At 38.7% G+C, this 13,495-nt stretch overlaps 1 protein-coding gene across 7 annotated transcripts in view; it reads left to right on the top strand.

Moving 5' to 3' along the window:
- The window catches only part of PRKDC (protein kinase, DNA-activated, catalytic subunit), a 247,069-nt gene that overhangs the window by 118,064 nt on the left and 115,510 nt on the right, over positions 1 to 13,495 (top strand). For all 7 annotated transcript variants that reach the window (XM_036094045.2, XM_078072404.1, XM_078072405.1 and 4 more), the window contains 7 exons: positions 2,157 to 2,335; positions 4,041 to 4,209; positions 4,482 to 4,547; positions 5,653 to 5,725; positions 6,803 to 6,951; positions 9,089 to 9,226; positions 9,421 to 9,540. In XM_036094045.2, the coding sequence (XP_035949938.2) occupies positions 2,157 to 2,335; positions 4,041 to 4,209; positions 4,482 to 4,547; positions 5,653 to 5,725; positions 6,803 to 6,951; positions 9,089 to 9,226; positions 9,421 to 9,540 (894 nt within the window). The remainder of the gene's footprint in view (positions 1 to 2,156; positions 2,336 to 4,040; positions 4,210 to 4,481; positions 4,548 to 5,652; positions 5,726 to 6,802; positions 6,952 to 9,088; positions 9,227 to 9,420; positions 9,541 to 13,495) is intronic.

The raw sequence follows: 13,495 nt of genomic DNA on the forward strand, positions 1-13,495 counted from the left end.
ATTACCTCATCAACTTTTAAGTCCAAAATTGTGTCTGAATATCATCAGTTCAGAGTCCTAACTTTCATCATTTAAATCATAATGAATCAGATATGGGTGGGATTCTGGGTGTGATCTGTCATGGGGCAAAGTTCTTTCCATTTGTGGACCTGTGAAACTAGAAGACAAATAATGTGTTTCCAGAAGACAGTGGTTCAACAGGTGGGATGACTATTATATTCATTCCTGTTCCAAAAAGGAGAAAATGAAGTAAAAAAGAAGTTAGTGTTCCATAGCACTTTCAAGGTCCAGGCAGGCAAATTCTGTTAGGTTTCGAGACCCGGGAATAATGCTTTGTTGCTTAATGTTCTGCCCCTGGACCAAAGTCTCCATTCTTGGAGTCATTCTTCTTTTTTCTTGAAGGGTAGCATATATTTGCAGCTGAGTAGTTTTATCAATCTGTTTCTTGCCTGTAGAATTCAGGGAGTACAAGAGCCTTTTTTTTTTTTTTTCCCCATTTCATTTTGTCTCTGTCCCTTTCAGTCCAAGCTGGTGGTGTTCCTTCTGGTATGATGTTCTCAAAAACTATAAAGCTCTCCTATTTGTGTCTTGGAGGTTTACTCCATTAGATAAGAGAGTCCTCCACAGATCTTTGATGGATAATGGCATCTCTGTTCCTGGTTCTGCTGAAATGGTTGAGGGCATCCATGAGTACCATGCTTAATTTCTTCAGCACTAGCTCAAGATTGTCCAGCCACATCCTTGTTCTCTCCAGAGCCACTTTTCTAACAGTGAATCTCCTAATGTTAGCATCTTTTACCGTCTGGGTAAGCTGAGAATTTCTCAAGTCATCACATTTTGGTTCTTTTTGCTCAGTAGTTCTTAACTCAATTTATGTCTTGCACCTCACATTGTATTATAAGCAGCAAAGAATTGGAAGCTGACAGCACCTTCAACAAATTTGCTTGGAAATTTTCTCAGCTAAATATTCAAGTACATGGCTTACAAGTTCTGTTTTGTGTGTAACTATAGAACACTTACTCAGCTAAGTTTTCTGCCACTGTAAAACAAGGATCCTCTTTCCTAGTTTCCAAAAATATGTTATTTCCTTTTGAGACCTCACTGGCAACTACTTTAACATCCAATTTCTACCAAAAATGTGTTTATGATGATTGAGATGTTCTATAAGACAGTTTTAGCTTTTTCTGCCATGCTTTTCATTTCCTTCTGAGCCCTCACCACCAGTGCCTTCAGTGTTGGTACTTCTACTAGCAGTCACTATAGGCAGTTGGCTTTTTCTGTCTTGCATGGCAAATTTCTTTTAGCCTCTACCTATCATCTGTTTGTTAGAGCAGATCCAACTCTTGATACCAGAATGTGTATTAGTTTCCTGAATCTTCAGTAACAAATTACCATAAGCTTGGTGGCTTAGAACACCAGAAATTTATTCTTTCCCAGTTTTGGAGGCCAGAAGTCCAAAATTAGTTTCACTGAGCTGAATTTATGGTTTTGTCATGGCTACGCTTGCCCCAGCATCCCTGAATATCCACTCCTTGCCTCCTCCAGCTTCTGGTGGCTACTGGCATTCCTCAGTATGTGGCTACATCATTCTGGCCTCTAATTCTGTCATCACGTTGCCTTTTCCTGTATGTCTTATCCCTCTCTCTGTCCTCTTACAATATTACATGTGGTTTCATTTATGGCCCACAGGAACAACCCAGAATTGTCTCCTTATCTCAAGATCCTTAATCACATTCGAAAAGTCCTTTCCTGCCTTATGAGATTGCATTCACAGGTTCTAGGGATTAGGATGTGGTATCTTTAGAAACTACTGTAAATAGTTGAACATTTTGTTTTTTAATACATTGAAGTTTCACCTGCTATTGTCATGCCTTCGATAAGATTTTCTGCAAAAGCCCTATACTCATGTCCTAAGTTTACTATTTGGACATTGTACATTACTTCCTGCCACACTCAATATAACACATAAGTATTTATACCTATGTTCCTGACCTTGGGTCGTCTCCTATTGAAGTGATTCAATATCTATGTTAAAATTACTTTCTATGTAAAGAGCATTGAATATTAAATATATTTAATTGAATATTTAATATATTCAATAAACTATTTTTCGTGTTTGGTAAGACCAAAGATAATCATCTGTTACCTTTTCTTAGCTAAATGAATCTATCTTTGATACTCAAATCACCAAGAAGATGGGCTATTATAAAATGCTAGATGTGATGTATTCTCGTCTTTCAAAAGAGGATGTTCACTCGAAAGAATCTAAAATTAATCAAGTTTTCAACGGCTCATGTGTTACAGAAGGAAATGAACTTACAAAGACACTTATTAAGTAAGGTTTTAGTTAACTTTGTTATTTGATTTGTATTTGATTTGTTGTATTTGATTCGTTAATATTTTTGATGCATATATTTTTATGCTTGCATATAATGTGAATAAATGGTTAAGTTTGTTTAAATACCAGTTTTTGTAGTTTTCTTGGTTTTTTTCTTATGTACAAACTACTTAGATAGACTTTAATGTAGCAGGTTATTGGGTAGCATGTTTTATCCTATACTCATCTTTTACAAGGAATAAAACTTTTTTCTGTTATTACTGTTTTTTTCCTACCATTTTCCCCCCTTAATAGCTTGATATATTTTTAATGGTATGATTTACAATATGAAGGTATTTTATTTTTCCTGACTGCAATTTGAAATGAAAGGAATGGCAGTATGTTCAAGCAGGTATTCTATAAAATACAAAGTAATCGAATACATTTTCTCTAAAACTGGCCTTCTAATGAAGTTCCCTCCTAGCGAATATTGAATGCACACATTGCCATATCTCATTTTGCATATCCCAAACAAGCTTATCCTTACTTTCCTCTTTACCCTAATTCTTATTTTATATCCTCTGGGAATGACATCACCATCCATTCATTTGCACCAACAAGAGCCCTGTTTTATTTTTCCTTCTTCATCTCTCTAGTCTCCATGCACACCCTGTCAGTCACCAGATCTGGTGGATTTTATCTCCTCAGCCTTCCCAAGACTGGGGCCCTTCTTTCATCTTCCTTCCTTCATACAGTGTTGTAGCGCCTGGTGTTCTTTGGTGAACCACTGCAGTGCAGTCTCCTTCGTAGTTATTCTCCCCACTCCTGGGCTTGTCTCTCTCAGTTTTTCCATACTAATACCTCTGCAGTATGAACCTGATTGTTTCATTCTCCTACCTAAAACATTTCAGACTACCTAAAACACTTTAAAAGAACTTCATTTTCAGTATCAGGGACCAGCAAAATTTTTCTGTAAAGGGCTTGCCTGGTAGTAACTGTTTTCAGGAAATGCGTTTCGTAAGGGTACTCACCTGTCAGGCTGTCTGGTCTCTTGCAACTACTACACAGTACTGGAAAAGCAGCCATAAATAATATGTAAGTGAATGGGCATGGCTGTGTTCTGACAAAACTCTTCAAAAGTAGTTGGTCACCTGGGCACTGTTTGGAGACCCCATCCTGCAGAATGAAGTCTGCGCTCCTTAGCATGGCAGGCAAGCTCTTGTAGGAGCGCACCCCTCTCCACCTTGTGCTCACTGCCAGCCACTGCTGTACCCACCTCATCTTCTGTACACACTGTGTGGCTTAGCTCTTACTGTAAGTGACACTCTTCTCTCTGTTCGTAATCCTCACATACATTTTCCCTTTGACTAACTTAGAATTCAAAACACAGTTCTTATAATTTCTCTTAAAACCTTTTGTTGATTCCTTCACCTGGGTTACTATCCATCCTCCTTGCTTCCATCTCTTAACTTGTTGTGCTGGTTGCTGTTGCTATGCTTACCACAGTGTGGTGAAATCCCTGGACGCTGCCTTTGCCTTGAGATGGGCATGGGTTCAGTGACTTGCTTGTCTTTTATTTCCAGTACCTGGTACTATGCCAGACACAAACTTGACACTCAGAAAAGGCTGAACTGAATTGAGATCCTGTTGTCTAGCACTGTTGGGCTTGAGCAACGATTTCCCTGTTACATGAATTAATTTTTAACCTGGATCTACTCTGCAGATTGTGCTATGATGCATTTACAGAGAACATGGCAGGTGAGAATCAGTTGCTGGAGAGGAGAAGACTTTACCACTGTGCTGCATACAACTGTGCCATTTCTGTTATCTGCTGTGTCTTCACCGAATTAAAATTTTACCAAGGTTTTCTCTTCAGTGAAAAACCTGAAAAGGTAGACTTCTGAAATTTTCACAGTTGCTATCACTATAGGATTTCAAGTTAGACTATATAAATTAAAATTATATCATAATTTGCACGTTCTTATAATATTAAAGATGTAGCTCTTATAGTTCTGCATATATATATATATACACACACACACACATATATATTAAAGCTGAAGTGCTTCCACATGAGTTATTAAGTAGCATTAATTCTATAGTAGCACCAGTAATAAGGATTTCCACTATTCAGATATTTTTATATGATTCTTTGGATTTACAGAACTTGCTTATTTTGGAAAATCTGATTGACCTGAAGCGCTGCTATACATTTCCTGTAGAAGTTGAGGTGAGTGAAATTTTTCAGTGGGTTCCTGAGTTTAAAAAATTTACCAAGTACTTATAGAAAAAAAAAAAGTTATGTTGAACATGTTAAATTCTCAATATTCAAGTCTGCTTTGAACTATAAAATCTGGTAGTTTAATGTAGTTCAGCCCGAGGTATAATCTCAGGCAATTATAAAAAAAATTATCATAACTTGATTTTTCCCTTTCTTAACTAGTAAAAGATAGAAAATGGCAATAAAAGGAGCTATTAGGACATATCCAAGAAGTTGTTTGCTGAGTAAATTCCTCTAGTCAGTGAAATTGAGATCCATCCAGATACAGAATTATAATCCTGTGGCCTGCTTGGGTGATTTGGCAGGATAATGGAGGTGCTGTAAGCAGAAGTCATAGGGATAATTGGAAAACTTGCTGTGGCAAATGTGACAAGCTTGATTTTAGTCACGCTAAGTTTGACATGCCAGCCTCAGCAATTGGTGGGAGGTTGTAGGTGCAGCCTTTCACAGCCCACTGGAAATGGGAATTGGGCAGAGTGCCAGAGCTTGTGCACCATGGTCTAGGTCAGGAGCTGTCACTCATATTAGTGTCCATGGCTGCTGACTTCACCATGTGTGAGTGGTTCATGAGTTCATGTAAATGGTTGCTTCCTGCCTTGTGCCCTTTTGGAACAAGATTGGGAACATTTTTCAAGGTGTATGTTCAAGGAGCAAACAAACAAAAAAAATAGCACTCAGACACTCACTATATGTTACTTCTGAACTTTACTATAGCACTGTAAAGTGCTATGATATACCATAACTGTATAGTTAAGGAAACTGAGGCTCATAGGTCAAGTACAGACTATTGGTAATCTGGGCATGTGGCTACCAGAACTTAGTCTGCACTGCGTCCCAGAGCCCAGAGCGGGGAGGCAAATGCCTCAGTGGGGTTCTGCAGGAAATGCGTTTTGTAAGGGTACTCACCTGTCTTTGTGGATACTTTTCGGTGATTTTAAATTTGATAAAAGTCTTGTTTAAAAATTAATTTTTTTTGCCAAATTGCTACTAAAATTGAAAATGTGTGATCATGATTCTAAAAAGTTTTAAATTGTGTATTTGTTTTGCCTAATAGGTTCCTATGGAAAGAAAGAAAAAGTACATTGAAATTAGGAAAGAAGCCAGGGAAGCCACAAATGGGGATTCAGGTAGGATGTTTTCAAAATGATGAGAATGATTCCAATTTGTTAAGTAACAAATGGTATTTGCTATGTAAATAAAAAATATTTTAAATATCCAAAAACATTGAAATTGAGTTTGAAAAGATTTTAAGTGGCAAGTAGAATTATATTTTGAAAGAAATGCAATTAGCTAAACCTCAGAATGGCCAAAGAGGGCTGAGAAATGGTATGCTTTTCTTAATAGTGCAAGATAGGTTGATAGTTATTTGTTTGCATATGGATTATATTTATATTTTGTTTAAATACATTCAGAAATGTGTTAAAATATAAGTCCCATCCTGCCACTCCTCTGCTCCAAACCTCCCATCAGCTCCCACCTCCCTGAGGACAGAGCTGCCTAAGGCCCCTGACCTGCCTGCTGCCTCCCTGCCACTCTCCTTCCTGCTTACTCTGTTCTAGCAGCACTGTTCCCCTGCCTATGCTTGTAGGCACCAGGCTCACTTTGGCCCCAGGGCATTTGCATGTGATGTTTCCTAAACCTACAATAATCTTAGTCCCAGATACCAGCGTTTTGTTTAATACTAACCTTTGAAGGAAGTTCTCCCTGGCTTCCCTATTTAAAATTAACTGTCTCTTGCTCCGCATGCACCTTGTTTTAGTTTTTTGCTTAATTTTTCTTCACAGCTTTTTTTTCTTGACTTGAGAATAAAATTTGAACCAGTGTTGTAAATTCCTTACATATGTGGATTAGTTGTTTTTCAGTAGTATCTTTTCCCACATCTGTGTTAGACTTTATGTGCAAACTGTACCCCATCAAAATTTTAAATGCAAGGAAATTATGTTACTGTCATATCCAAAAATTGTGTATAGTTTAACTTAATTTCTCTGTCCATGATAGTAGAGAATAACTGCTCAATAATAACAAAACCAAAGGAGGTCTTTCCCCGTTTCCTTTTGCTTTGTTAATCTGGATAATCTGTTGAGAATCACAGAATAGAAAAAAGCCTTAGTTAACACGGTCTTTTAATTTTAGTATCATTTGAGCTTAGAGAAATACATTTTTTTATCAATTTAAATAAATATATTTTCTTCTTTATATTTCAGGTGGCCCTCATTATCTATCTTCCTTGTCATATTTGGCAGACAGCAGCCTGAGTGAGGAAATGAGTCAATTTGATTTCTCAACTGGAGTTCAGAGCTATTCATACCGTTCCCAAGACCCTAAATCTACCCCTGGTCATTTTCGGAGACAGGTGATCACATTTTGTATATTGAAAAATATTGTTGGCATTTGTAAAGGAAGGGGGGCTTCATTGTTAGGGGAAGCCAGTTCTCTGTGGGTAGTCCTCAGACAATAGCGTTTGGAGAATTTACCAGGATCTAAGTCCCAGCCTTCCATCCTATAGGCAATTGGATTTCATCTGTAGGATGAAAGGAGGAAAGAAGGCTCTCTCCCAAGGGTTGATTCACATTAGCCAGTCTCCATGAAATTAGTGTTTGAGGGGCGCCTGGGTGGCTCAGTCGTTAAGCGTCTGCCTTCAGCTCAGGTCATGATCTCAGGGTCCTGGGATCGAGCCCCACATCAGGCTTTCTGCTGGGCGGGAAGTCTGCTTCTCCCTCTCCCACTCCCTCTGCTGTGTTCCCTTTCTCGCTGTCTCTCTCTCTCTGTTAAATAAATAAAATCTTGAAAAAAAAATTAGTATTTGAAATCAGAACTGCATTTAAGGGTCTCCGGTGAGAAAGATAACTACCGTAGAGACTCAGATACCATGCTGATGTGACTGTTGTATTATCCTCTGCAGAAAATGAAGAAGCTGCTCAAATATTTGATGTTATCAAACTGAAATAACTAAATGCATCTGTGTTCACAAATGATAGCTTAACCTCATGAACAGAGCTAGGAAACGTGTAGGTAGATACATATCTGTGCACTTACAGAGGCACACCCATGTGTACAAATGTGTAAAACCATGAGCTCCACAGAACCCATCCAGGGTTCATTCAAGTTTTTCCCTTTCTGGTTTCTTAGACATGCACTGACTCACCTCTTCCTTCCCTCAACCCCTCTGCTGTCCTCTGAACACTGATGCCTTCCTGGAGTGTGTCCTGAACCACAGGCAAGCACCCCACTCTCTCCCTCCCCACTCCCAGACACCGCCAGGCAGCTCTTGTCCCACTCTGGTCTGCCAAAGTGGTTTTTTGCCTGAGGAGGACAGGAGCAGTACAGTGTTTTTGAAGTTGAGTTTGACTGTACTTTATGTTGCCCCTATGTTGGGCTTCTTCCTTTTTAATGAATGCTTCAAGGAGGAACCCATTCATTAATTCTTTCACCCAGATTATGTCGTACGTCTGTGGGGGGCATTAAAAAAGTACAACTTTGTTCTATTATGGCTACATTGTCTAGTGAGACTCATCCTTCATGAATAGGCTATTTACATTGAGGCATCTTGGGTTCAGTCCTCATGCCTTCAATTTGACTGCATGACTTGAGTCTCCAGTTTCAGATCTATCCAATCCTTGTGAGAAGCATCCTGACAAATAATTCTGGCTGAAAAACATGTCGAGTAGATCTGAATGCAGTCAGATACTGTGATTAATTCCTTTGACACCTTACCAGGTATATGGAAAAAGGGACATTAAGATTACTCTGATTGATTTTTATGGCTCATTATTTTTTTTATGTTTCTTATAACCCTGATTGTATAAAATTTACTGTTTATTATTTACAGTTTATTGTTCCACTCTGTGTGTGTGTAAAATTTACTATACGTGTATGTAAAACTTCAGTTCATCATTACACTTATAAAATGATTACCTCTGCTATAATTTCTAAGAATTTTAGGATCAACAGTGGTTTAAAAGTTTTGTTCTTTTATTGATTAAAATTTCAAGGCAAATTAAGGATTTTACATTTTTTAGTTTACTGAGAAAAAAATATAGGTGAAAATTTATCTTACAGTTGTGTTTCAGTAGTTCTGCTTTCTCCATAATGTGGCAACTAAGAATCATGGAGACTGTTGCTCTCAAGGTGTTGAGAGTTCTGGGGCCCCCCAGGACACAAACATTTGGAAAGATCTTAGTGTTTGTACAAAGCAACATGTGTCCGCATGGATGGTGTGAACTAAGTATGACCCCGGAGGGAGTGACCATGCATATAGAGATCAGAGGGAAAATATGTATCTAGAATGTAAGGAAGACATTAGGTCCTGGGTTTGTTTTTTTTTTTAAGTTGTTTAATAAGAAAACCCAACAAATGTGTTTAATATTATTACCAATTTATCATTGTTACCTTACTGTGTGTTTTATGATATTGCCCCAAAAGGCAGAATATCATATACACTAAAATTTTAACAGTTTACTCTGCATCATCGGATTCTTCCCTTTTCCTAGGAGCATAAAGACCCCATGGTCCAAGATGCTGTCCTAGAGTTAGAGATGGATGAGCTCAATCAACATGAATGTATGGCGACCATGACAGCCCTGATTAAGCACATGCACAGAAATCAGATACTACCTAAAGGAGAAGAGGTTTGTTTCTGCTAATCTTGTCTCATTTAATACTGCTTATTGGTATCATAGTAAGAACAAACACTTAATATCGAATACCAAATTCTATATCTACTAAACATTTTTTGTTGCTCATGTCTTTGTCATCGCATAATATCAAAATGTGAAGTTATTTTCTTCCACATTTTAAGGTACTCTTGAATGTATCATTTCAGGGTTCAGTGCCAAGAAATCTTCCTCCGTGGATGAAATTTCTTCATGACAAACTAGGAAATCCATCGGTATCATTAAATATCCGTCTCTTCTTAGCCAAGCTTGTTATCAATACAGAAGAAGTAAGTAATTTATTATTTGCTTAAAAATTCTTTGCAATTAGTAAGAAGGTGGAGGAATAGGAGGACGCTAAGTTTGTCTCGTACCTCGAATGCAACTAGATAGTTATCAAAATCATTCTGAACACCTGAGAAATCAGTAGGAGATCTGAGAAAACAAATGCTGCAAGTTTACCAGTAGAAAAATATGACCACAGGGGTGCCTGGGTGGCTCAGTCAGTGAAGTGTCTGCCTTCAGCTCAGCTCATGATCCTGGGATCCTGGGATCGAGCCCTCAGTCGGGCTCCTTGCTCAATGGGGAGCCTGCTTCTCCCTCTTCCTCTGCCCCTACCCCCCACTCCTGTTCTCTCTCTCTCTCTCTCTCAAATAAATAAGATCTTTAAAAACAAATGACCACATTTTGGAAGGTAGGAGGTATGGAGACTTGAATCCAGTGTGATATGGCTGAGGATACAGCTGAGGGGTGGGAGCCTGCTTAAAGAGAATACCACAAAATATTAATAAGCAATGGAATGCAAAATTGGAACTTTTAGAAGTCTGCTACAGTGGGGCATGTTCCTGGCTTAAAGGTGCTCGAATAGTGAAGCAGGGCAGAATTCCAGGTGTGACAGCATGCTCTCAGGATCCCCGGGGTCTCAAGAAGAACAGGTGGTGCCTGAGTGTGGCAGAGTTCCTAGGCATAAGAGCAGGGAAGCCGGCTTAGAACAGTGAGTTTAGGTGCCGGCTTTCTGCTCTGTGTTGACATAAAGTGTGTAGCAGTCATGCAACCACTTTCCTGGGAGGGGTCCAGCAAAAAGCAGAAATGTGGTGAGAACCGCCCGCCCAGGAAGAACAGCATGGGTCTGCCCCACAGGAGTCCCTAAAATTTGGAGTTTTGAAACTCAGTCTTGTGCCTGAGATAAAAATGCCTGGTCACAGGGCAGGTGAACACAGAGTTCTCATGGAAACTGGGGAGACAAGACTGATTGGTTGCTTCTCTGTGAGGGCTCACTGAAGAGTGGAGGGCGTCTCCACATTCGTCCTGCCCATCAGTGCTGAAAGCCTTCAGGGAGCAAAACAGTGCCACCTAGTGGAGTCCAGAGCTGCTTACACCAAGCCCTACCTCTGCTCATTAGAGGTGTTTTTCCACTAAGGCAAGTCCACCTGAGAATCAGTGCAACAGACCCCCCCCCCCCCCAGAAGACCAGCACAAACAACTCACTCTCACCAAGTTTATTAATCATAGGGGGTTACAAAGCTTCAGCTTGGGGAAAACACTATATAGCATTCTTCACATTTTTATTCATTAGTCTTTTAGTATTCCTTTTTGTTATTTTCTTACTTTTCCAAATCTTTTCTTATTCTTTTAAATTTTTATCTACATATACGCTTTATATATTATTTTTGTTTTCTTTCATTGTATTTTATTTAATAATTATATATGCATATAGATACAGATATAGATATAGATATATCTTTCTTCCTTTCATTCATTCATTCAACATTTTGGGATCTAGTTGCTTTTAACAAGACCAAACACAACCAGGATCTACTTTTATGTTTTGTTTAGTTTGTTTGTTTGTTGTTTTGTTTTCTTTTTTCTGTTGTCATTGTTATTGTTTTTTCTCCTTTTTTTTCTGGACAAAATAACAAGACAGAGAAATTCACCACAAAGGAAAGAACAGAAGGTAGTACTCACTGCCAGGGATTTAATCAATATGGATATAACCAAGATGTCTGAACTAGAATTTAAAACAATGATTATAAAGATACTAGCTGGGCTTGAAGAAAGCATTGAAGGCACTAGAGAATCTCTTACTGTAGAGATAAAAGAACTAAAATCTAGTCAGGCCAAAATTAAAAATGCTATAACCAAGATGCAGTCCCAAATGGAGACCAAAAAAAGAGGGTGAATGAAGCAGAAAAATGAATCAGTAATATAGAAGATAAAATGGATGGAAAATAAGGAAACTGAAAAGAAGAGGGAAAGAAACCTATTAGATCAAGAAGGTAGACTGAAGAAACAGCGATTCCATAAAGCAAAATAATATCCATATTACAGGAATCCCAGAAGAAGAGTGGGAGAAAGGGGCAGAAAGTGTATTTGAATGACTTACAGCTGAGAACTTCCCTAAACCGGGGAAGGAAATAGGTCTTCAAGTCCAGGAGGCACAGAGAGCCCCCCTCAAAATTAAAAATAGATCAACATCTTAACATAGTGAAACTTGCATATTACAAAGATAAAGAGAAAGTCAGGGTGCCTGGGTGGCTCAGTCGGTTAAGCATCTGCTTTCAGCTCGGGTCATGATCCCAAGGTCCTGGGATTGAGTCAGTCCCACGTCGGGCTCCTTGCTCAGCAGGAAGCCTGCTTCTCCCTCTCCCTCCAGTGGTGCTCTCTAGTGCTCATTCGTTTGTTCTCCCTCTCTCAAATAAAGAAATAAAACCTTAACAAAAAGATAAAGAGAAAATGCTGAAAGCAGCTTGGGACAAGAGGTTCTTAACCTACAAGGATAGAGGTATAAGGCTGGTAGCAGACCTGTCCACAGAGACCTGGCAGGCCAGAAAGGACTGACATGATATATTCAACGTGCTAAATGGGAAAAATAGCAGCCAAGAATACTTTATCCAGCAATGCTGTCATTCAGAATAGAAGGAGAGATAAAGACTTTCCAGGACAAACAAAAACTAAAGGAATTTGTGAAACTAAACGAGCCCTGAAAGAAATATTAAAGGGGATCCTTTGAGCGAAGAGAGAGCCCAAAAATAACAAAGATCAGAAAGGAACAGAGACAATCTACAGGAACAGCGACTTTATAGGTAGATAATACAGTGGCACTGAATTCATATATTTCAAGAATTATTCTGAATGTAAATGAACTAAATGCTCCAATCAAAAGATATAGGGTATCAGAATGGATAAAAAAAACAAGACCCATCAATATGCTGTCTACAGGAGACTCATTTTTAGACCCAAAGACACCCCCAGATGGAAAGAGGGGGTTGGGGTGCCTGGGTGGCTCAGTTGGTTAAGCAGCTGCCTTCGGCTCAGGTCATGATCATGGGGTCCTGGGATTGAGCCCTGCGTCAGGCTCCCTGCTTGGCAGAGAGCCTGCTTCTCCCTCTCCCTCTGCCTGCCTCTCTGCCTACTTGTGCGCTCTCTCTCTCTCTGTCAAATAAATAAATAAATAAAATCTTTAAAAAAAAAAATGAAACTGAGGGGATCGAGCACCATTTATCATGCCAGTGGACATCAAAAAAAAAGCTGAAGTAACCATCCTTATATCAGGCAAACTAGATTTTAAACCAAAGATTAGTAAGAGATGAAGGACACTATCTCATAATAAAAGTGTCTATCCAATAAGAATATCTAAGAATTGTAAATATTTATGCGCCTAACTTGGGAGCAGCCAATATATAAACCAATTAATAACAAAATTAAAGAAACTCTTTGATAATAGTACAATAATAGTAGGAGACATTAACACCCCATTTATAGCAATGGACAAATTATCTAAGCAGAAGATCAACAAGGCAACAAAGGCTTTGAATGACACACTGGACCAGATGAACGTAACATATATTCAAAGCATTTCATTCTAAAGAAACAGAATACACATTCTTCTTGAGTGTACTTCCCACATACTGGGTCACAAATCAGGTCTCAACCACTACAAAAAGATTTGAGATAATATCATGCATATTTTCAGGCCACAATGCCATAAAATTTGCAGTGAACCACAAGAAAAACACAAATACATAGAGGTTAAAGAACAGCCTACTAAAGAATAAATGGGTCAACCAGGAAATCAAAGAAGAATGTAAAAAATACATGGAAGCAAATGAAAATGAAAACATTACAGTTCAGAACCTTTGGGATGCTGCAAAGGTGGTCCTAAGAGGGAAATATATAGCAATACAGGCATTGCTCAAGAAACAAGAAAGGTCTCAAATACACAACCTAACCTTACACCTAAAGAAG

The sequence above is a fragment of the Halichoerus grypus genome, chromosome 5 (assembly GCF_964656455.1).
Source record: "Halichoerus grypus chromosome 5, mHalGry1.hap1.1, whole genome shotgun sequence".
Classification (NCBI taxonomy): domain Eukaryota; kingdom Metazoa; phylum Chordata; class Mammalia; order Carnivora; family Phocidae; genus Halichoerus; species Halichoerus grypus.